General features: G+C 36.8%; 1 protein-coding gene across 1 annotated transcript in view; it reads right to left on the reverse strand.

The window, feature by feature from the left end:
* Window positions 1–23655, reverse strand: part of USH2A (usherin) — a 485796-nt gene that overhangs the window by 422351 nt on the left and 39790 nt on the right. Inside the window, exons 4-7 of the mRNA XM_087933437.1 lie at window positions 20318–20453; window positions 9362–9425; window positions 7296–7590; window positions 4065–4249 (exon numbers count right to left, since the gene is read on the reverse strand). Of these exons, the coding sequence (XP_087789563.1) occupies window positions 4065–4249; window positions 7296–7590; window positions 9362–9425; window positions 20318–20453 (680 nt within the window). The remainder of the gene's footprint in view (window positions 1–4064; window positions 4250–7295; window positions 7591–9361; window positions 9426–20317; window positions 20454–23655) is intronic.

Raw genomic sequence — 23655 nt, forward strand, 5'->3', positions numbered from 1 at the left:
TATGCATTCCAAAACTCCATTGCATTCAGGAGACCTAAGTGAAAGTGGAATTTGAGCTGCATCCTGATGGGACTTCATTCAAAACGTATCATGGAGCTATAATTTTGTGATTCATAACAAAAATACAACTGACACTTAGTTAATCCACTAAGTGGATCTAGTTTTTTTTAAATAGTTCTCTAAATACTTCAGGGAAAAACAGCAATTCTTTCTCTGACTTCTTTTTTTTTTTTATTGGGGTCATGCAAATATTGTAACAGTATATTCTTACAAAACTGCATTCAACCCAAACTAGTTTCTGTTCCTTTCTTAAAAGGGTATAATTCCTATGCAAAATAAACTCTGCCATCCCATTTGGATGTGTGTTTGTGTATGTGTGTGTGTGTACGCATGGGTATTTATATGTATGGTATTCAGCTTTGTTCGGGTATTTTCCCACGTCTTTATAGTATCTATTTTCCATTCTATTGTGATATCTACAGGTATCTGGTTCTTCAGATCACCACTTACTCCAAGAAGAAGTGAGGACAAATGAGCAGACTTAGCACTGGCTAGTCAAAACCAGATATAAAACATATGCCAGAAAAAATTATAAATAAACATAAAAATGACTGATTTCCATATATATTAAAATTATTTTACTTGTACTAAAATAATTCTATCTAGACTTGGGAAGGTTATGCATAAATAATTCAGATCCGTTTCTTGTGATTTAATTCACAATTAGGATGTAAATCCCTACAATCAACTTTGGCTCTTGGTGACCTCTTGGGTGTGTCCTATATGGAATCGTTTTGCCATCTATTGCAATAAAATATGAAGACCTTTCTTAGACTTAAAATAACTTTCTTCTTAGGAGATATGAAAATGGATGGAAACTGAAGTGCATTCCTATTCTTTAGTGAATAGTTCCCTACTATAATTTGTTTGCAGATAAACACAACATAGATTTTATTTAAAACCCAAATAGCAATATATGGTAAATGTGCAAAGCATTTTTTTTAATATATATTTTTCCCTGATCAGCAAGTATTTAAATCTAGGAGAACAAGTCAGATATTCTGTCAATTTTAGCTTTAAAATCACAATGATAACTCATTTCCTACCAGCTAATTCTCAAATGTACATGTGTTTTGGGGGTCTTTTTTTTCCAATTAGGTGTAATTTCCCTATGCAGCATCTTTTACATGTATCACTTTGTAGTATTGTTTATGTCATGTAATTGAAGGAAAGCACTGTTCCATTGTAAAACATTTCTACTGTAGCACCATTTCACACATTAACACTTGCACTTTTTTGAAGATGCACTATTGCATAAGCTGGATTGTTTTTAATATACTTTTGACTATACCCCAAAATATTACCTTTTGCTGAGCTAGTTAATGCTTATAATTTTTGCTTCTTTCCATCCCTTTGAATAGTATGAAAACCAGCTATGTTTTGCTGAATATGAATGCACTTTCAGCAACCTCTTACTCTTCTCCTGTATTGTAATGAAGATGTGTGGAAGTCCAGAGAAAATGCTGACACTTTTAATAGCCTACCTGCCAGTATTGAAAGGAATGGGAAGGGAGAGGCAAACAAACAGCAATTGTACCTGGTGGATTGGCCCCTGATGGGTTTTCAGACAAGTGTTACACATTCCTGATGCTGAGTGTTTTCTAAAATGTCCTAAGAGTTTGTGCAATTAGAGAGTTATAGCTAACAGCAGACTTTAAGGGGAAAAAGCAAGAAAGAAAAGCTATATTATTTACTTATGCAAAGCAACTGTCTAGAACAGTATGTAGCTGCAGAGATGTTTCTTTAGGCTATGTTAATCATTCACAATTCTCAAAGGTGAAGAGATGCGCTTACCAAGCTAAAGAAAGACAAATACTATGCAGTTTTTGTGAAAATCACTCTTTCACTACCTTCACTTTTTTTGACAATACAGTAAGTACCAAGTAAGTAAATACCTTTTCCCCATCTTGTAAGTTTTTCTGGTCTCTAAAACTATCCACCTTTAAAGACTTCTCACAATCAAGTTTTCAGTTTATTTACTAAAATATATGTATTGATCTGTTGGAATCCAGCAAGTGCCATTTGGCCTTTATAATAATTTCTGTAATATTATTAATAGTCACTATTAAACCTCTTATATATTCATTCATCTCCTTAGTATTTTTTTAATGAAAGGCATACTTTCAGAAAACTTAAAAGTTGTTATCAGATCATCTTAATGATCTGTTTCAGTTGAGGTAGGAAACTACTACTTTGGGTAGTATGCTGAAGATCAAATTCAAAGAGTGGGACTAAGAAATGAACAGGTACAATCAGGTGAAAAATACCCTACATATTAATACAGATAGACCTTGCTTACTAACTACCTTGTGCAATGACCATTTGAAGTTACGATAGTGCTGAAAAAATAACTCAAGGCACACATTTACAACTTTTACAGTTCCTCAGTCATGTGATCACCATTGGAGTCAGCATGCACTGTCCTATGGCTGACCTAATGTTTTTCTCATCTTCAGTTCCTTACAGATCAGAGAGATCAGAGAGGAAGGGATTATATGAGAATAAGCAGCACACAATGACAAAATGCATCAAAAACAACAGACCCAAATGCAATAGGCAAATAGCCAGAGTATTTTTTACAGTCTGTCAACTTACTCTCCTGTAATTTCTTTCTGCTTGTAGGGGAAGAAGTGAAATAAACAGGACAGGAATAGGAGAGTTTGCCTAAAGGTATTGCTTCTTTTTTTCTCTCCCCTCTCCTACTTGTTTAAGCAATTTTTCTAGTTTGCAGGGATGGCGAAAACAATTGATGTTACATGTGTGTGTGTTTGTGTGTGTGTGTATGTGTATTGGTGCATGTGTTTGGAATTTGGAAAGAAGAACACTCTGCTTTCAATAGTTTGCTACGAAAAGATAGTTGTGTGCCTGTGTCTCACCCTAATCAAGGTGGAATTTTATGGCCAAAGTAGAATTGTAATTTTCATTTTCTCTGGTCAAGAGTTGCATTCTTTGCCAAGATCAGGCAATACAAACCTTGGAAGCATTCTTGAAAGTAATTTATGACTCAAACACTTTAGCACCTAATTTGCAAATAAGCACACTGAAGGAGGACTTAATTGTGAGCTGCTGCCACTGCTCCTATGAGAGTCAAAATATTCTAGTCCAGCAGAGAAAATTATGTAAGGTATTGGTCAAAAAAGAGGTTCAGAAATATGGTTTCTAAACTTCTTCAAAACAATTTTGTGGGAGATTTCACACAATTGCTATAGCAGGGCTAGTCAATAATTTTATTTATATATTTTTATTTATTTTGGAATCACCTATCTCTCTCACAGAAGAACTTTTGATGCTATAAAATAAACACTAAAATATAAACACAGTATATCAAAGTTAAGATTTAAAAAGAAGCAAGAATGATTAAAAACAATGCTATCAGTTAATTAAAAGATGAAGAATGGGCTTGCTTCTTTGTGATCCCCAGGCAAGAGCCATGATTTCACACCTTTTCAGAAGGCCCGCCTCTGGGGGGAGAATATTTCAATGGTAGGGGGCTTCGTTTCTGGACCTTGACAGAATTGTTTAACTGACAGGACCTGCAATATACCTTTCCTACCTGATATAATGGGACAAAGACAGTTCTGTAAGTAGCCAGATCCTAGCCGTATAAGGCTAATAATGAAATACTTAATTAACAAAACAGCTGAGGTTTCTCTCCCTGCTAATAATAATAATAATAATAATAATAATAATAATAATAATAATAATAAAAATAAAAGTCAGTCTCTCAGATGTGCTTAATTTTCCCATTCTACTTTTTGTAAAACACACACACATTTATTTATTTGTTTGTTTGTTTATTGGGAGCTGAATAGACTTTCAAGTTTCGTTGTGGCTTCTCATCTTTTTTACGTTCTAAAAATACTACGTGAAAAAAAATGAAACCAAGTGGGACAAGAAGCCATATGGGAAAAAGAAAAGCACCTCCTTGCTTATTGGTGTCCAGTGCACTATGTTGTCTGTGCAAATATGAGATGTAACTTAATTCAATATAAGCTTGTTCATACCTAGCCACCTGTAGACAGTTTACAGAATCTGGATATTGCAGTGATCCGTTATTCTCCATTCCAACCACACTACAATCCCTTGCAAAATATTGCCAGTCTTCCCAACCAATGGAGGGGTGCTTTTTTCTTTGTATTCGGATTGCTTCAGGCTGAGGGCTGAAGAACTGGATTATAACATAAAACACCTGCAATGAACAGTAAAATGATAATTAATATGGAAGACTTATGCAGAATCAGAACATTTAAAGAAATCTTTAAGGTCCAACCCACTGCTCAATGTAAAATCTCCTAAAAGTATATCTGATCTAACCTTTTCCTCTGTGTTGTAGGACCTCATGCGAAAGAGAAGTCAACACATCACATGGCAGCCTGTTTCCACTGCCAATTCTTCCTGACATCTCTCCTAAAGCTACTTCCTTGTAATTTTAATTTACTGGTCCTGGTCCCCAGACCAGCAGAAAATAAAGCCAGTCCCTTTTCTGTGTGATATACCTTCAGGTATTTAAAGATTATAATTCTCTCCTCTCAGGTATGTTGTCTCTGAACTAAACATACCCATTAAATGTTCCTCACAGAGCTCGATTTCCACACACCTCACCTACCAAGGTTAGCTCTCCTTGGTATCTTTTTTCTTAAATTTCTTTAATCAGTTATTGTTCTTTCCAAACATTAACAGTAACTTCACATTTGCACTTACTGCAAATGTTGACTTTTATATTCTTTTATCTTAGTAACAAAGATTCAAGTCATAATTACAAAAATATGACTTTAAAAAAAATAGCTGTTCAAAATGTAATAATATATATTAAATTATGAAAAAACATTCCATTATTCCATTTAGAGAAAAAAAGAAATCCAAATAACAGAACTCCAAACTTTTTTTGAAGGGGGTGGGGGATTAACCTTTCTGACAATGCAAACATTTAAATAAATGAGTCTGGAAAACCAAGAAAACATTCTGGACGGGGACAGACAGACAGACAGACACACACACACACACACACACACACACACCTAAGTTTGGATGATGTCATCAGTTTTGTAAAAGAAAGATTCAGCAGCACTAATCATAAAGCAACATGTCTTTTACTATCCTGAAAAAATATATTTCCACAGCATTCAACTCAGACAGCCTGGATTCAGGTGACAATTGCACTAATAGAAGAACATATATAATTTTATAAGCTGTTTTTGTTTACTGAACTATGCTACAATCTATGTATTAATGGGAAAATCAGAACTTTGACCATAGGAAATAGAAATAAAGTACCATTATAAATATTTTTGTTGTTACCATATGTATCAAATATAATAACATTATGTTATTCATAATGTATTCCTTAAACAACTTTATAACCAGAAGGAGCTCTTCTGGAAAAGAAAAGATTACAAAAGTTCTAATAAAACAAGCAAAAATCATAGGCTATCATAGAAAAACTTTCCTAAAGTTAACAACCAACAAAGGATACAAATGAAAGTAATACTAAAGCAAGAGGTTCCTCACCTGTCTTTCTCCACATAATTCTACTCATATGTTCAATTATCATAAGTGAACTCTAATGCTTTATATTCTTGAGCATTTATTATACCCTATGCTAGGGGTGTCAAACTGGTGGCCTGCATACTGGATGCATCACATGTAGGCCATGCCCTCCCAGCTCCGCAAAGGGAAAAAATATTGCAAAACATCATGTGACAATAACATGACACGGCGAGTTTGACACCCATGCCCTGTGCTATTACTCTGTGCTCAGTGTCCCTTCTTCCATAATAATTGGTTTCTTATTATTAAAATAGAAGAAGTATTCATATTTTACAAGTCACAATCTAGTATGCCTTGTTTTACAAAGCAAAAAATCCAATGGATTCCCATAACAAAAACTAAACATTCAAGATTCTAAAATGCATGCTACTTTTTGACAAAGCAGTTCCTATTTCTAAAGCAAAGTACCCTAAACCAGATTTTTCTTCATCCAGGACAGAAGCCTCTTGTAGACTTTGGAACGACACACTGATATTTTGAGGTCATACAAAGATTTTTTTGTCAAAGCAAAAAACATTGTCTTATTCGCTGTTCTAAAATGCAACGGATCCAATATACATTTTTGTACCTTATCCATCATTACAAGATTTCTAAGCTATGTTTGGAAAAAACCAGAATTCTTTATATTTATCATACCACTTTAATGAACTTTTAGACAGGCTTCCATGAATTATTGGTTGTTTACCAGTACCAATCTGCTATGCAACACTTAATAGCCATATGTCAAGCATCAAGGTTGCATCCCTTGAAATCCAAGTGTGCACATAAGAATTTCCCAGAATTGTGAGATAGGAATTCCTGAATGCACAGAAAATCTTCAAAAAGCTAAAAGTGTTAAAAAATAATAATTTAGAATATCTAAAAATCATATGAATTCCTGAAATATTACATTTAAAGAATAGGAGACAAAGTACATGAAAAAGGTATATATTTACTTTTTGTCTCTTTGACTCCTGGTGACTATGCAGACAAGTCCATACAATTTTCTTGCTAACATATTTCAAAAATTGTTTGCCACTACAACAGTTTCAACTTATAACAGTTCATTTAGTGACCATTCAAAGTTACAACAGCAATGAAAAAAATGACTTATGACTGTTTTTTACACTTACAACCATGGCAGTCACATGACCCCATGGTCATGTGAACAAAATTCAGATGCTTGGCATCTGGTTCATGTTTATGATGGTTGCAGGTTCTGGAGTCATGTGATCACCTTTTGCGATCTTCTGCCAAGGGAAGTCAATGGAGAAGCCAGATTCACTTAACAACCATATTACTAACTGCAGAGATTTACCTAACATGAATAAATCTATGGCAAGAAAGGCAGTAAAGGGGAAAAAACTCACTTGACAAATGTCTCACTTAGTATCAGAATAATTGGGCTCAACTGTGGTTGTAAGTCAAGTACTACTTGTATTTTCTTCCTAGGCTGGCACAAGTCTCTACTTGGCTTTGTTCATAAAGCAAGATTAAAACTCATGGTGTGTGGTTCCTAGCCCAGTGACTTTAATTACTACACCAAACTGCTTGTCGTGTTTATCTCCCCTCAAGAGAAACCAGCTGATAACAAAATAATTAACCCACGTATATTGATCCTTATTTATCCTTATTACATTTGGAATATGCTTGAATTTCTGTTAATTAATGAAAACAGGAAACAAGAAAGGAGAGAACTTTAAACTTACCTGGTACTGTCCATTTTCTAAGTCAATGGTGATGGTTACTCCATGACGTAGATGTTCAGTGGTGTTAAATATAGATGAAATCCACGTAGTCCCAATATCATTATCATTGATATAGCTTAAAGGGTGAGCTTCAGGGTTTAGTCTGAGCACTCTGTCATTCGTTGTGTCATCTGCACCATTAGGAATGCAATACCTCTGAACCAAAGGATGTACCCTTGGGTGACTTCCAGGACAGCGACATTCTGATTGAATATGAAGTTGAGGAATTTTTCCAGACCATACTTCAAAAATGTCTCTAAAATAATAGAAATAAATAAGAAATCAGTAAGGCACATCACAAAGAAATGAGAAAGGGTGGTTTTTAAATGCCTAGGTACAAGATTATGCACAAATGTCCTATGCAAGGACTTGCAGATAAAAACCATCAGACTGGTAGGCACAAAAAACACAGACTTCTCAATTATGGCCCAATTTTTACAGAAGGATTTTCTAACGGAAGGTGATTGACCTCCTTTCTAACTGTTTTCAAACAGGCTTTAAAGAGCTGCTTTTAGCTGAAAAGCAGAGGTAATTCTCAGTTAATGATAGTAATGGGAACCAGAATTTCCTTTGTTAAGCAATGTGATTGTGAAACTCAATGTCACATAACTGCAACTCTTAGCAATGGCAATGTGGGCCCTCCCCATTATTATCAATAAGTGAGGAAGGTAGATGGTCAAGCAAGTCCCAAGTAGTTCACAATCAGGCCAGCACATAGGTGAAAGGGTACAGGTGTGGTGATGCCAAATAGGGGAAGATGTCCAAGCAGCTTGTAAGGCATGATGTGATCCCGATGGGGAGTGGCTGCTGGCAGGCAGGGGAAAGTGCAAATGACTTACTGGACCAACTTAAGACTTTCCCTGCCAGATTTTGCTTGTGGGAAGCCACAGTGAAGATTGCAAATGGCAATAAGATCACCGCAAGATTATACAGCTGTCATAAGTATAAAACAGTTGCCAAGCATCCAGATTACTATTGTGTAACTGCAGAGGTGCTACGACAGCTGGAACTTTGGACCCTGGTCATAAATCTCATTTTTCAGTGCTACTTTAATGGCGTTAAGCATGGACTACCTGAAAATTCAGCATTATTAATCATTTTAACTTTAGTTTAATTGTCCTTTATTGTATTTCTTGGTTTTCCCTGAAAAATAAATTGGGATTTATTTTCATTCACTCAACTGTATTTTAGATTTATTTCTTATTAAGTTATTAGTTTATTTATGCACTTTTAATGAAACTTTTTTGACATGTTTCATTATCTAAAGAGCAGTATAGACAAATTGAAATCACCAGTATCTAAAATATATTAACATAGGCAGTTCTAACAAATTTGTGAATTAAAAAGATTATAAATAGGAAAGGAGATATTTTTTGTTGCAATGAATCACTAATTGCTGGATTTTGAAAAATTAATATTTTTAATAATACAATACCACAATATTGGCACACAAAATAACCCTTCAAAGGCACTTCAAACATATATTATTTTTATGCTATATGATCTTCAAAGCTCCACACCACAGTATTATGGAAAATGCTTTGTATGTCTACTATACATGCAGATATCTATTTAATCTAACCTATTTATTTTGCTTAAAAATGTAGCATTTTTGACTGAAAGGGAAGGAACGACTATAACACAAGTTCTGAAGGCAAATATAGGTTTTCCATGTTCTACAACAGTTGAGAGTGTTTACAGTGTTTCAGTGTGAATGTTTTACATGAGAATTAGGAAGATGCCATAAAGAAATCAGTTATGCTTTAGGAAACTCTCACAACATATGGATATTATGTGATTGGTGTACAGGGGCTTTTATTTGTTTAATTTCTTGCTTAATATCTTGAAAGTACAACTGCTTGAATCCATGCAACCAATTAAAAGCCTTCTTTGCATTCAGGTTGCATGAAGGTACAGTTACACATCCAATGACTTTAAAAAGCCCAAGAAACCACATTATCATAGTTACATCATTTTTATCTTGATAATTGCATTTTTAAGTTTTGTAAAATTGAGAAAGTCCCTACCTGTTTGTAAGGGCCATTTGGTACAATCTGAAATCTTGCATCTTCCCAACAAATTGCTCTGAACCTGCAAAAATACATTATAAATAAATAATCCGGTTCCATCAACCAGAAAACAACTCTGTGCTGCTTGAGGAAATCTTAAATTCAGCACACAGAGCTCTCTCTTGCACAATTACCTTTTTTGAATGAAACCATCTTGGTTCCGGACAAAACTATGGAGGGCAGTAACTTAATTCTTTTGATTAAAATGATTTATAATAACTTTATGGGAACATTTTGTACCTATCCCTTATCTGATTACAGAGGTGGCAGAAAAACTGGCTCATTAGACAGAAGTAATGAGCCAGTCCATGTGCCATCTCTAATTAGAGAAGAGATATACTGGAGACAACTGTAGCTCTCACTTTACGTGGTAAAGATTAAAGGTTTATTTTTTAAAGATTTCTTTCTGCCTTGCATAAGTGTGTGTCTGTATCTGATATTCAAAATAACAGTGCCAAACACAAGCACTTTGAAAGGAGAAAACTTTCAAGTTTTGATATATAGGAGCTCAGTGGTTTTTGAGAATAAATCAAACTTTCTTCAGGTCAGATGCAGATATATTTAGGACTCCGCTCCAAATTACACTTTGTTCTGGATCAGTGATACTCAGCCTTAATAAATCTGCCGAACCAATTCATCACCAAACAGAATTTCAGGGAGCTGCAAAATCACTGAAACCTTATATTGACAGCTATGGTCAGAAAATGGCGGGGCAGGAGGGGGGATCAATTTCCTCATCACCAAATATTCACTCCAGATTACTTCAATACATGGGTATTTCCGAGACATGTTTTTTCCCCCTTTACTCCTTTTCCTTAGCTTACTAAATGAAACTTTCCCAAAAGTTTTAATATTGTGTTTTTAACTGACAAAGGAACTTACATTTCTTATTGCAGAAACAGAAAAAAACAGTTTATGTTCCAAACACTTGAGGGAGAAGATGAATAAGGGTCTAGGTCTTAGATGGCCAAAATCAGTAAAATCACATATGTGACAATAGCAATAGCGCTTAGATTTATATTCTGCTTCACAGTGCTTCACAGCCCTCTTTAAGTGGTTTACAACATCAGCATTGTCTCCAACAATCTGGGTCCTCATTTTCCCAATCTCAGAAGGATGGATGAGTCAACCTTGAGCAGGTCAGGATTGAATTCTGGCTGTGGACAGAGTTAGCCTGCAATACTGCATTTTAACCACTGTGTCACCAAGACAAGATTTTGTTTCCATAATCTAATATTTATCTTCTAAAAACTTGTAATTCTAACCTGATCACATGTAAAGAGCACATTAGAATTCAAAAATAATTCAGTTTTGGCTTTCAAACAATGAAATCTTTATCCATAGAAAGAAGGCATGATTGTTTTATTCACTCTTGTCCTTAAGTCAGACATCCAAGCAGCTCTTCAAATAGATTCTTGATAGTCTTGAGCAAGCTCTACTTTCTCCTGGTGGAGTAAGTACTGAGCTAATATTACCATGCTATTGATGGCTACTAATGGGAAAAATGAGGGCCAATTTGATGTAGTGGTTAAGGCATCAGCCTAGAAACCAGGAGACTGTGAATTCTAGCCCTGATGTGGACATGAAGCCAGCTGGGTAATTAAGCCAATCACACTCTCTCAGCCCTAGGAAGGAAGAAATGGCCAACAGCTTCTGAAAAACCTTGCCAAGAAATGCAAAAAAAAAAAAAGGTGGGGGGGTAGTTTAACCAATTATAGTTATATTAAAGTAACATTATAAACAGAGCACTTGTATGTGGTAATATATTTTATTCTGTGGGTCCTTGTATAGCTTTGCATAGATCTAGGGACTAAAAATGCCTCTGGTGGGGGGCATTTCCGCCTGCTATGGGTGTTTTTGTCCTGTTAGGACCTCCGAAGCTTAGAGGACCAGATATGTCGGTGAAAGGTCATAGTATATAGCTGAGCCATTCCCATGGGAATAGCTGAGCCATTCCCATGGGAATTTCCGCAGATGTATATTCTCATCCTGTTTATTCTCTTCCTATATATCCTGTGGAAATAACATCCTGTTGAGGTCACTTGTTTTCTGTATGTGCATTTTGTTCTCAATAAAAGCTGGTACCTGGGTCTACTCGGGCTGGCATAAGCTCAGACGTTTTCCCTGCGTCTCATTTTCAAATGTCAGACCACCACAAGTGGTGACCCGACGTGATAGCTTTGAAAAGCTATACGTTTCCCGCATCCTATACTCATCGTCGTGGACGTCGACTGGGCCCTCATCTTCTTCGCTGGACGGAGATAGATTCTTTTCGTGAGTATGGGGGAGATTTCTCGAAAGCTCAGACAAAGCACCTTAGGGAAATGAGAGAAATCACTGGGAATAGGTTTAAGTTTGGAGTTCATAGTAGAGGACATGCAGTAGGAAAGAAAGAAATTGAGGACTTATTACAGTATGTTTGGAAACATATTCCGTGTTATCCAGAGGGAGGTAGTATTAAAGTAGAGTCCTGGAGAAAGATAGGGAAATTTTTGCACGAGGAGCCTCGTGCCCCTTCTTCAATTTTGTTAACCTGGAGGGTGGTTATGGATGCATTAGCTACTCATGAACAACCGCTCCTAGCACCCCTGAAGAAGGTTTGCCGCCTTACCATGCGGTACGTATATTGCCACCGACAGCACCTCCAGATAAATCCAGAGGACTGTCAGGCGCTGAAAATACTTTGTCAGAAGAGAAGAGTTTGCCTTTAAGAGTTCAAGTAGATGCAGTTACTGCAGCTATTCAGGAAGCAACAAATAGAGGGGAATTATCAGGAGATGATTTGGTAGAATTTGGAGTGGAGATTCAACTTAATCCAATAGAAATTGGTGTAGATGCTGCTTTAAATCCACAGAGAGTATGGAAGCCTCTGCCTCTCAGTGTTTTAAAGGAAATTAAGCAAGCAGTAAAAGAATATGGAGTTAGATCGCCATTTGCTCAGGCATTGCTAGAAGCAGTCGGTTATGGAAATAAAATGATTCCAGCTGACTGGAAAGCTCTGTTAAATATGATTCTAACCCCAGCTCAATTTTTGGTGTTAGATCAGAAATGGAGACAGCTGGCAGTTCAGAGGGGAACAGCAAATGTTACTGCAGATCAGCTTTATGGAGCTGGTGATTTTACAACAGTGGAACGACAGCGAGATGGAATGCCAGAAGAGGGATTCGTTCTTCTCCCACAGTTAATTTTACAAGCCCTGGGGTTCTCCCTGACGGCGAAGGTGGTGAGAAGACCTTTACTAACATCAAACAAGGGAACAATGAACCCTATGAAAATTTCATTAGCAGATTGAAATTGGCTATTGAAAGGCAAATTGACAATCAATTTGCCCGAAATGAATTGCTTTTGAAATTAGCAGTAGAACAGGCAAACGCAGACTGTAAAAGATCCTGAATCCGCTTATCGCGAGCGGAGAGCGAGAGATCGCAGATTTGATAAACGCATGTAGAAATGTGGGGAGTCAGACTTTTAACATGGAAACTTTAGCTCTGGCTCTGCAGGCAGGAAATGCTAAAAAGGAACTTGTTTCAATTGTGGGAAGCCTGGACATTTTAAAGCGCAATGTCGGGCTCCTGGAGGGGGTCAGAGTCAGCAAAAAGGAGATTATTAGGACAGGGTGTTCGTCCTAAATCAGTGTGCCCGAAATGTAAGAAAGGATACCATTGGGCAAATCAGTGCAGACTTCATTCTGAAGGAAAAAACTAGGAAGCGGGGATCAGGGCATTCTCCCTACTCTAAAGAGTGAAGTAATGTCCGAAGGGTTGGAGCCACCAGAGAGAGATAGGAATCAAATATGGTCACCAGCTACAAAAGGTTCAGCAGGAATTGATCTTCCATTAGCTGAGGATTTGGAATTGGGATATCCACATGTAGTTTGTTTAGGGTCAACGGTTTCTATGGACCGTTGCCTCCGGCTTCTGTGGGTCTTCTTCTTCCTAGATCATCGGCTCATAAGCGTAAATTGTTTGTGGTTCCTGGGGTCATTGATTCAGATTATGAGGGTCAGATCAAAATTCAAGTTCATTCACCTGTTCCTCAATCTTTGAAAAAGGGGATTGTTTTGCACAGCTTTTAGTTTTACCATATCTGTCTTTGGGGGAATCAGATAGAATTCGCCAGGGTGGATTTGGATCTACAGATATGTTTAGTGAGTCTAGTGTGTTTTCCATCATGCAAAATGTCAAGGCTGATCAGAAACCAAAATTAACTCTTTTGGTTGAAGGCAGACAGTTTATTGGATTGCTGGACACTGGAGCAGATGTTTCGGTGATTAGCGAAAGTGAATGGCCTAGGGAGTGGCCGACAGATCCTACACCGTCTGTTCGAGGAGTCGGAGGACTTCAAGACGCACGGGTTAGTAGGAGGATTCTTTCTGCCAAAACAAAGCAGGGAAGTGCTATTGCACATTTCCAACCGATTGTTTTGCGCCTTCACATTAACTTGTGGGGCAGGGATTTGATGCAACAGTTTGATACAACAGTTGTCATTCATGATGACTGAACACCCACCTGTGGAGTTATTAAAATTACAGTTACTCCAGCAAGAGCCAGTGTGGATAGATCAATGGCCTTTGACTAGTGAGAAATTAGTCCATTTACATGAATTGGTTCAACAACAATTGGAAAAGGGACATATAGTGCCTACCACTAGTCCTTATAATTCTCCAGTCTTTGTTATCAAGAAGAAATCTGGGAAATTCAGATTTTTACATGATTTGAGAAGCATAAATTCAATTTTAAAGCCTATGGGCCCACTGCAGTGTGGGACACCTAATCCTAATTTAATACCTGATGGATGGAATATAAGAGTGTTAGATTTGCAAGATGCTTTCTTCTCCATTCCTCTGCACCCTGAAGATGTAGATTTGTTTGCTTTTACTATTTTGAGTATAAATCAGGGGCAGCCCACTAAGCGATATGCATGGACTGTCCTTCCACAGGGAATGTTAAATAGTCCTACCATGTGTCAAATGTTTGTAGATTGGGCTTTGCAACCTTTCCGGAATAAATTCCCGATTGGAAGGTTTATCATTACATGGATGATATTTTAATAGCTGCTAATATTTCTGATGCTGCAATGGATTCTGCTGTCATTCTTTTAACTGCTATACTGAAGGAGAAAGGGCTGATAGTCAGCCTGAGAAATTGCAAAAGGAATATCCTTTTGCCTATCTAGGTCATAAATTATTCTTGAGTCACATTACACCTCTGAAATTGGAATTTATTCTTCCTGATCCTTTAACTTTGGTAGGTTTACAACAATTTTTGGGTCATATAAATTGGATCAGGCCGTATTTGGGTTTAACTACTCTTCAATTAAGTCCTTTGTTTCAAGCTTTGGCTAGTGCTAAGCAAGCATCTGACATAATAACCCTGAATAAAGAACAGAAGGGGATTTTGTCATTGATTGAGCAAGCTTTGAGTCGTAGGTGGACAGATAGATGTTTGCCAGATTGTCCATTATCAGTGATTTTAATCTCAGAACGAAGAGCTACTGCATTGATAGTTCAGGTAAAAGAAAAAACAGCTTTAAGGATTCTGGAATGGATTCATTTGTCTCATACACCATCGAAATCCATAAATTGTATCACAGAACAGCTCGCTGATATTTTTAATCGTGCTCGTCAGCGCTGCAAGGCTATTGCTGGTATGGAACCAGTAACATGTTATGTTCCTTTTGCTTTAGCTACCTGGGAACAAATGATTTGCAATAGTGAGTTTTTGCAAGTTTTGGTAGATTCTTGGCCAGGAAGTTTTCTTGTCATCCTCCAGCCGATCCTAGGTTATCTTTGTATAAATCAGTTAGAATTAATCTAGCAAATCTTTTTGTGACTCAGCCTATATCAGATGCCCCTACAATCTTTACTGATGGAGGGAAAGTTTTTGGTGCTTGTGTTTGGAAAGATAAATCTGGAATTTGGCATACAAAAGTGACATCAGAGCAGAAGTCTGCCCAGCAGGCAGAACTTGCTGCTGTGGTTTTGGCTTTTCAAAATTTTCAAAATCAGGATTTTAATCTAATAGTGGATTCTTTGTACGTATATAACTTGTTACCCTTTGTAGCAGGTTCTTATTTGTCTCCTGGAATATCACCTAATATTCTACGTTTGCTTTTGTTGTTGCAAGGATGTTTGGAGCAGCGTGTGAATGTGTGTTTTGTTGCCCATATTCGTAGCCATAGTAATTTACCTGGAATTTTATCACAAGGCAATGCCAAAGCTGACAGTGCTGTAACTTCAGTTCTCACTGTCCAGCCATGGGACAGCCATAGTTATTTTCATCAAAATGCTAAAGCATTGGCACATCAATTCAAGCTTACTGCTGCAGAAGCTGCTGCCATAATTCAGCAATGTCCAACTTGTTCAAAACAGGGCACGGCTATTCCTATGGGAGTCAACCCCAGGGGTTGAAACCTTCAATGATTTGGCAAATGGATGTTACTCAGTATCCATCATTTGCACCTTGGAAGTATATACATGTGACTGTGGATACTTATTCAGGATTCCTAATGGCTACTCCTCAAAGAGGTGAAGCGGTTAAACATGTCATCAATCATTGCATTAAGACATTTTCAGTTGCTGGTACGCCTCAAACTTTAAAAACAGACAATGGTGCAGCTTATCGGAGCACAGTCTTTGATCAGTTTTGCAAACAGTGGTCTGTGGAACATAAATTTGGAATTCCATACAATTCCACAGGACAGGCTATTGTGGAGCGTTATAATGGCACGCTCAAGAACATGTTAGCTAAATTAAATAAAAAAGGAGGGAAGCTCCTGGGGCTTCCGGCAATTCAAGATCAATTAAATCTAGCCTTGTATACTTAAAATTTTTAAATTTGTCTGGTAACCCCCCTGCGAGTGCGGCCAGCAGGCATTTTTCTTCTCCTTCTACAGATGCAGTGAGGCCTCGAGTGTTGGTGCGATTCCTTCCGGATCCGGCATGGGTTCCCGCTGAGCTGATTACGTGGGGACGTGGTTATGCAGCAGTAGAACATCTTGGTCAAATTCGTTGGGTTCCTGGTCGATGTATTCGGCCTGATCATTCAGGCGTCTTCGCAGGTGCCAGTGAGGGAGGTTCCTGATTCTCAGGATGGCGTTTCCGTGGTTCCTGATTCTCTTGATGCCGGCAGTCCAGGCGTGGCGCTGTGAAGGCTGGGAAAAGATGACTGCTTATCTGAGATTGCCAACTTGTATGCAGCAGGTTCCTTTGGGGAATCAGACTAAATTAATCTGCAAACAGCGGCATCCTTTGACTTTTCCAGCATATTGGTCCTGGCATAAGGGTCAAGACATTCTTTACTCGGGACCTGATAAGGATATTATATCTTCAGCCTGTGCTACAACTCTGATCCTGTTTAATGTTTCTGTTTCAGACTATGGACAATATAGATGTCAATTGGAGTTACCTAAGTTACCTTACACAGACTCTCTTTCCATTCGTCTTATGCCTCCACGGACTCTAATACGGAGGCGGAGAACTGCTATTATCTCAAAAACTAGAGACCTTGGTGATAATTTATGGAAAGAAAATTCCTACATCAAGGACATTCGGATGGCAGCTAAGGGTTTAAATGTAACTAATTGTTGGCTTTGTATGCATGTGCCTGGGTCTGGGAAAGGTGGAGTTTTGTTACATGGTGTTCCTTTGAATGAGCGAACCAGTGCTAATTTTGATTATAATGATTTTAAACATTGGCTTTACTGGGGTCCAGACCCGAAAAGTGGAATCAAACATTATTCACAACAAAGGTAACTTTCACTACCAAAGCATCGGTTTGTTATTACGCCCCCTGTGGGGACTCAATCTATTTTGCTGGGAAATACTACACCCTGTAAGAAGGTGATTCCTTTGGAAGGAGGATGTATGAAATGTGTAAAAAGCATTACTAGTAAGAGCAACTGCATAAATCGGACATCTTCTACGTTATCCAAGGCTTTGAAAGTTTCCCGTGACTGTTGTGTAAATCGGACAACCACTAAGAGGCCTGACATTGGTCACGGGCATATGTTCTCTGTACTTGGATGTGGCTAATGTGGGGTTGGGAAAGTCAGGCCTCCAATAATATCTATCATAAGCATTTAAAATACTTTCCTCTTCCGGATGGGTTATGGCTGCTATGTGGGGATACTGCTTATCAACAATGGCCAAAGGATTGGTCTGGGGTGTGTACGATTGGGCATGTCATCCCAGTAATATATAAGTTAGACCAACTGCCCAAGGCCGGATTCGTAACAGGAGGGAGGTGGATTCGGGTCTCACCACGGGAGGGTGGTGGTTAACTCAACTTTCCAGGGCGGCATTACCACCTTTGGGAGTGGCTATGAATTATCGGGATCTGCATATTTTAAATAATTTCACTGTTGCTATGTTTAATAATACTGTTAAGAGCATTAAGATGTTAAATGAAGAAGTGTCTGAAATTCGCCAAATTACTTTACAAAATCGTTATGCTTTAGACATAATATTAGCTGCTAAAGGAGGAGTTTGTGCTTTAATTCATTCACATTGTTGTATTTTTATACATAATTATGAGCCTAACATTACAAAAACTGTTCACGATATGGAAGACCGCATAGCTGAACATGAAGCAGGAAAAGATGGCTTTGATAAGTCACCTTGGGCTTTGCTATGGGATTGGCTTCCTGACAGCTCATGGTTACGTTCATTGCTTCAATTAGTTGTGACAATTGTTATTATACTTATTATGTTATGTTGCTGTATTCAATGTATTCCTAATCTATTTCAAATGTGTACCTCAGCTTTTCAACGTATGGGACCAAGTCGCGAAAGTCGCAAAGGAACTGTGTATTATGCCACTAAAACACCCCCTATCTTTGAATAAATAAAAAAGGAGGGAATGTGGTAATATATTTTATTCTGTGGGTCCTTGTATAGCTTTGCATAGATCTAGGGACTAAAAATGCCTCTGGTGGGGGGGGCATTTCCGCCTGCTATGGGTGTTTTTGTCCTGTTAGGACCTGCGAAGCTTAGAGGACCAGATATGTCGGTGAAAGGTCATAGTATATAGCTGAGCCATTCCCATGGGAATAGCTGAGCCATTCCCATGGGAATTTCCGCAGATGTATATTCTCATCCTGTTTATTCTCTTCCTATATATCCTGTGGAAATAACATCCTGTTGAGGTCACTTGTTTTCTGTATGTGCATTTTGTTCTCAATAAAAGCTGGTACCTGGGTCTACTCGGGGCTGGCATAAGCTCAGACGTTTTCCCTGCGTCTCATTTTCAAATGTCAGACCACCACACTTGTAACATATGCAGTGAGTAAAATGCATGATTATGATTACAATGAATGTGACTTGAAATTTTTTTGACTAATTAATTTTTTAATCTCAATATTGCTAGTTGGTATGAGTGAAAATTTTCCTTTTTTTCATCCAACATATCATTTTTTGTCCAATTTGAACAATTGTTTTGCACAGGATGAGGTGTTCGGAATTGTTCTGACTGATTGCCTCTTTCCCAAGGTATTATCAGCTAGCCCTCAGGTAGTCAAAACTAGGAAACGATCATACATAGTAATTTGTTTAGGATTATTCATAACAGCACTTCTAAATTACTGTTCCAGCCTCTATGAAACAGAGCTAGAAAAGATAACTAAAGCATAAGTAAAGCAACTATAGAATATATCTATATTTTTTTGGTTTTTCTGTTGTTTTTTGTTTTCTCAAATTTTGTTCTATTGTACTTTACTAATTTATTTGATTCTTTTTGTTTATTTTATTGTTTTTTTATTTTTTCTTTTAAATATGGTTTTACATTGTGTAAGCTGCCTCGAGTCACCATGGGCGAATAGGCTGCAATATAAAATAAATAAATAAAATAAATATCTACAGAAAAAAATGTGAGCCAAAATAAACACTAAAATTAATAAAGTCTTGTCTCATACACCAGCTTTTAACAGTGATTCAAAAGAAGAAAGTGTACAAAATTGACATGGCAATACTAAGATATAGTAGAATAGAAGACAAAGAATGAAAGAAGATAAAAAGTATCAAGTTCTGAAATAAGAAATAATGAAAAACTGTTATTACAAATTATTTTATATCAGTTTCTTTTTATTCTTTTCTACTTTATCCAAGCTGCATTCTTGATGTATTTGAAGGCCAACAACAGCTAAAGAACTGGCAGCTGCAATTTCACACTATTGTCCACACTCTGGATAGGAAGACCATCAAAATAAAGACAACCAAATCATGGCCTTCATCCAAGTAGTGACATTGGCAGACTCTACTTACCAAGGTGGGTGTGGAATATCTGGAAGAACTACTGGGACCACTAAATAGATAAAAGTCATACAAAATGAAAATGCTAAAGTGCTCTGGGATTTTAGCATCTGAACAGACAATAAACATCCACATATTGGAACACCCAGAATTAGCAAATGTTGATAAGAAAGACAAAGAGCTGGATGGTGGACATTGCAGTATCTGGAAATAGCAGAATAGAAGAGAAACAATGCAGGGGGGATCACAAAAGACAAAAATCTGCAAATAGAAGTAGAACAACTGTGGCAAGTTTGCTTTGCAAGAAGGAAAAGACAGACCCAATAGTAAAAGGCTGTTTGGATATAATCCCAAAACCTTTGGGGCACCATTTGAACACCATTGGCATTGACAAAATTACCACCACTCAATTATAAAAGGCAGCTACCTGGAACATTTTACAACAATATCTTTAATACCATCAAACATCCACATCTGCCTATCCCAGGTCTATGGGAAGGGCTCGATAGATGGATAAAAGTGTGAAATCTACTCTAAATATCTGGTTAACTATGAGATGAAGTATAATAATAATAATAATGCTGTTGAATATTGCATTGCCATCCAATCTATTTTTTAGTTATTATTATAAGTCTATCCATTCAAGACTTTCCATCAAAATCACTCACCATTTAAATTTTGCCCAATTCTCCATTCACCATCAATAGAGGGATCTGCTATTAGCCCTGTGAGAATTCTGGAATCAAAGGCTGTATCATCATCTTCCAAACCATTTATAAAGAAACTAATTCTGTTGTGATGAACCTATAAATTGACGCATGGAAGAGAAAGTCCTATTAAAAACAATAATCCTACAAGTCTCTGTCAAATTAGCTTGGAATCTACTTTACCAACAGTTTCAGTACAATCAAGTAAAGAACTACAATTTGTATTTACTGTATTAACCACTAGAAAAAATTAAATTCATGTGTGAAAACAGAAAGAAGCCTCAAAAGTTCAAAATCATGTAAAATTAATAAATATTTTAATTCCAAGAATTTCACATATAATATTAATAATGTTTGGCACTAGTGTGATGTGGTCATCTCTGTACATACAGTATATCTATTGGTCTTTTGATGATAACATTAAAAATCTATGAAACAATATTTATTACATTTACATAGCTACACATCTCATTGAAATGTGACCATGCAGCATACAATAAAAATATTCATAAAGTCAAAATATTAAAACAAGTACAATTAACAAACATCAACAATATTATTAGTAACAAGTTGGCTGAGAAAATTTAGGCAAAATCACATTTTATGGGTGAATCTGGATTGAGATCCTTATGGAAACGTGTACTGTGCTTTGTACAGAAAGCATTAAGATGCAACATTAGAATATGTCTAGTTCTTACTCAAGAATCTGAAAGTACTGCCAATTTTGTTAAAACAAACAAACTAGAGTAAAACAAAGAAACAGATCATGGTGAATTGAAAGGAATTGTGAATAATCTTTCAATGTTGTACACACAGGAAACACTTAATTTAAAATAACTGAATTTTAGCCATATATTACCTAAGACAGTAGGTACTTTCTAGCACTTTGCTGGGAAGTCATGGTAAAGGGCACATTAACTCTTAATACAGTACTTAATGCAGTTTAAAATATAGCAATCTCCTTTAAAGTCATTTCAGAATTTAGAAAACACAGTCTGATATACAATTTTAAAAGGACCTAGTAAACAGGAAAACAATGGAAACTGCAATATCTGCACTTTCTCTTACATTCTGTAGCCATCTATTTCTATATTTTTGGTACTTCTGATTTTCTCTAAATCAGTTTTTTTTTATTGCAGAACAAGCAAAACAATGAACACATTTTTCCCAATGAAGATAGTAATCTCTTGAACCAATGTTCACACATAGCAATTACATTCTACATTCTACAAGTCTGTGGTGTTCATCAGATAATATGTGTTCTAGCTCAATTTGTGTTAGCCATATTTGGCTATGCAATGTAAAGGATCTAAACAGGAATAAAATATTTCCCAACTAATAATATAAATATTAGAAGTCTCTCAACTAAATTTTGCTCAATATAGCATTATATATTTGCCAATGCTTTCAGGAATTCACAACCAAGCTTGACTCCAATTCCACTAATTATTTTTATCAAGACTCCTGAGATTCCCATGTTCTCCCTGCAAGATTAGCTACAAGTTTCTCTTTTCAGAAATGTTGTTCATTTTCCATTTTAGAATTTTCATTAGAATTTTGGGTACTTTGTTTTTTCAGTTACCATGTTCTATTAATCTTTTTTTTCCACTAGAAAACCCAACTTATGTTCAAATTCACTTTCAAGAAATCCTTATAATAGTTTCAATCTAATATAACATTATTACCTAATTTGGAATTGAGATGTGTTTTATGCAGGAAGAGTAAAGAGATTATTTACAAATATGATATTGCCATGATATGTGATATGAAAGGATAAGTGCTGTCTTAATTATGGAAGTAAAGAATGATACTGTTTTAGTATATCATATTAACAGTTCCTAGATCTCTCTAACCCTAACTGGAACTCTATTGTTAATAAACAATAAGTTGATAACTAGGCCCCAATTTTTATGTAAATTGGGGAAAATAAATTAATGAAGAGGACTACTGCATATTTCATGCCTCAAGGGGAGAAATCAGAGCATATCCCATACAACTTCTTACATTAAGGGAACCAGTGAGGATTTAAAAAAAATCATAGTGAAAAGATTAGATGAATGTCATAAAATTACTACTGAAAAAATTAGATGATTTAGTGTTAAAAGCAATTCCAGAGACACCATCACTCTTATAAAGTTGCCCATGGGGCCTACAAAAATCTTCCTTTAAATTGAGTTGACTCCAGGAGATACATTGATTGGCAACATACATAAGTGATTTACTACTGCCATCTTCTGGGATGTGTTTTGACTTTCCATGTAGGCTACAAGCTACATTCCCTAGTGGCTTCCCATCCAAGTACAGATTAGATCTGATCCTACTTTATTTTTGTTAGATAAGCCAAATTCAGCTAAGTGCCACCAACAAGCTAGATCTAAATTCAAGACAACTACTGCTTCCTTTCTTCCTGTTTTCTATTTCATATTATACTGTAAGCTCTTCCGGGCAGATTTTTATTCTTTTGCATCTAGTAATGTATTGTTCATTAAAATATTAGTGTTATGTGTGTGTATAATTATCTCTCTGTGTGTCTCTTTGTGTCTCCGTCTATCTCTGTGTGTGTGTATGTGTGTATGTGTGTGTGTATCTATGTATGTATGTATATGTGTATATAGAGAGGGGAGAATACAAACACACATATATTATTTTATACACACACACACACACACACACACACACACACACACACACACACATATATATATATATACACACACATACATACATACATACATACACACTGCTCAACAAAATAAATGGAACACAAAAATAAGACATCCTAGATCTGAATGAATGAAATATTCATTCATACTTTGAATGAATACTTTGTTCATTGTAGTTTTTTTATTAGCACATTTGTTGAATGGAGGTCTGGATTTGGAATTACACTCAAAATTAAAGTGGAAAAAACATTACAGGCTGATCCAACGTTGATGTAATGTCCTTAAAACAAGTCAAAATGAGGCTCAGTAGTGTGTGTGGCCTCCACGTGCCTGTATGACCTCCCTACAACACCTGGGTATGCTCCTGATGAGGTGGAGGATGGTCTCCTGAGGGACCTCCTCCCACACCTGGACTAAAGCATCCCACAACTCCTGGACAAGCTGTGGTGCAACATGGCGTTGGTGGATGGTGCGAGACATGATGTCCCAGATGTGCTCAATTGGATTAAGGTCTGGGGAATGGGCAGGCCAGTCCATAACATCAATGCCTTCTTCTTGCAGGAACTACTGACACACTCCAGCCACATGAGGGCTACCATTGTCTTGCATTAGGAGGAACCCAGGGCCAACCACACC

Source organism: Pseudonaja textilis, chromosome 1, assembly GCF_049901715.1.
Source record: "Pseudonaja textilis isolate UNSWEBS1 chromosome 1, rPseTex1.2, whole genome shotgun sequence".
Lineage (NCBI taxonomy): Eukaryota > Metazoa > Chordata > Lepidosauria > Squamata > Elapidae > Pseudonaja > Pseudonaja textilis.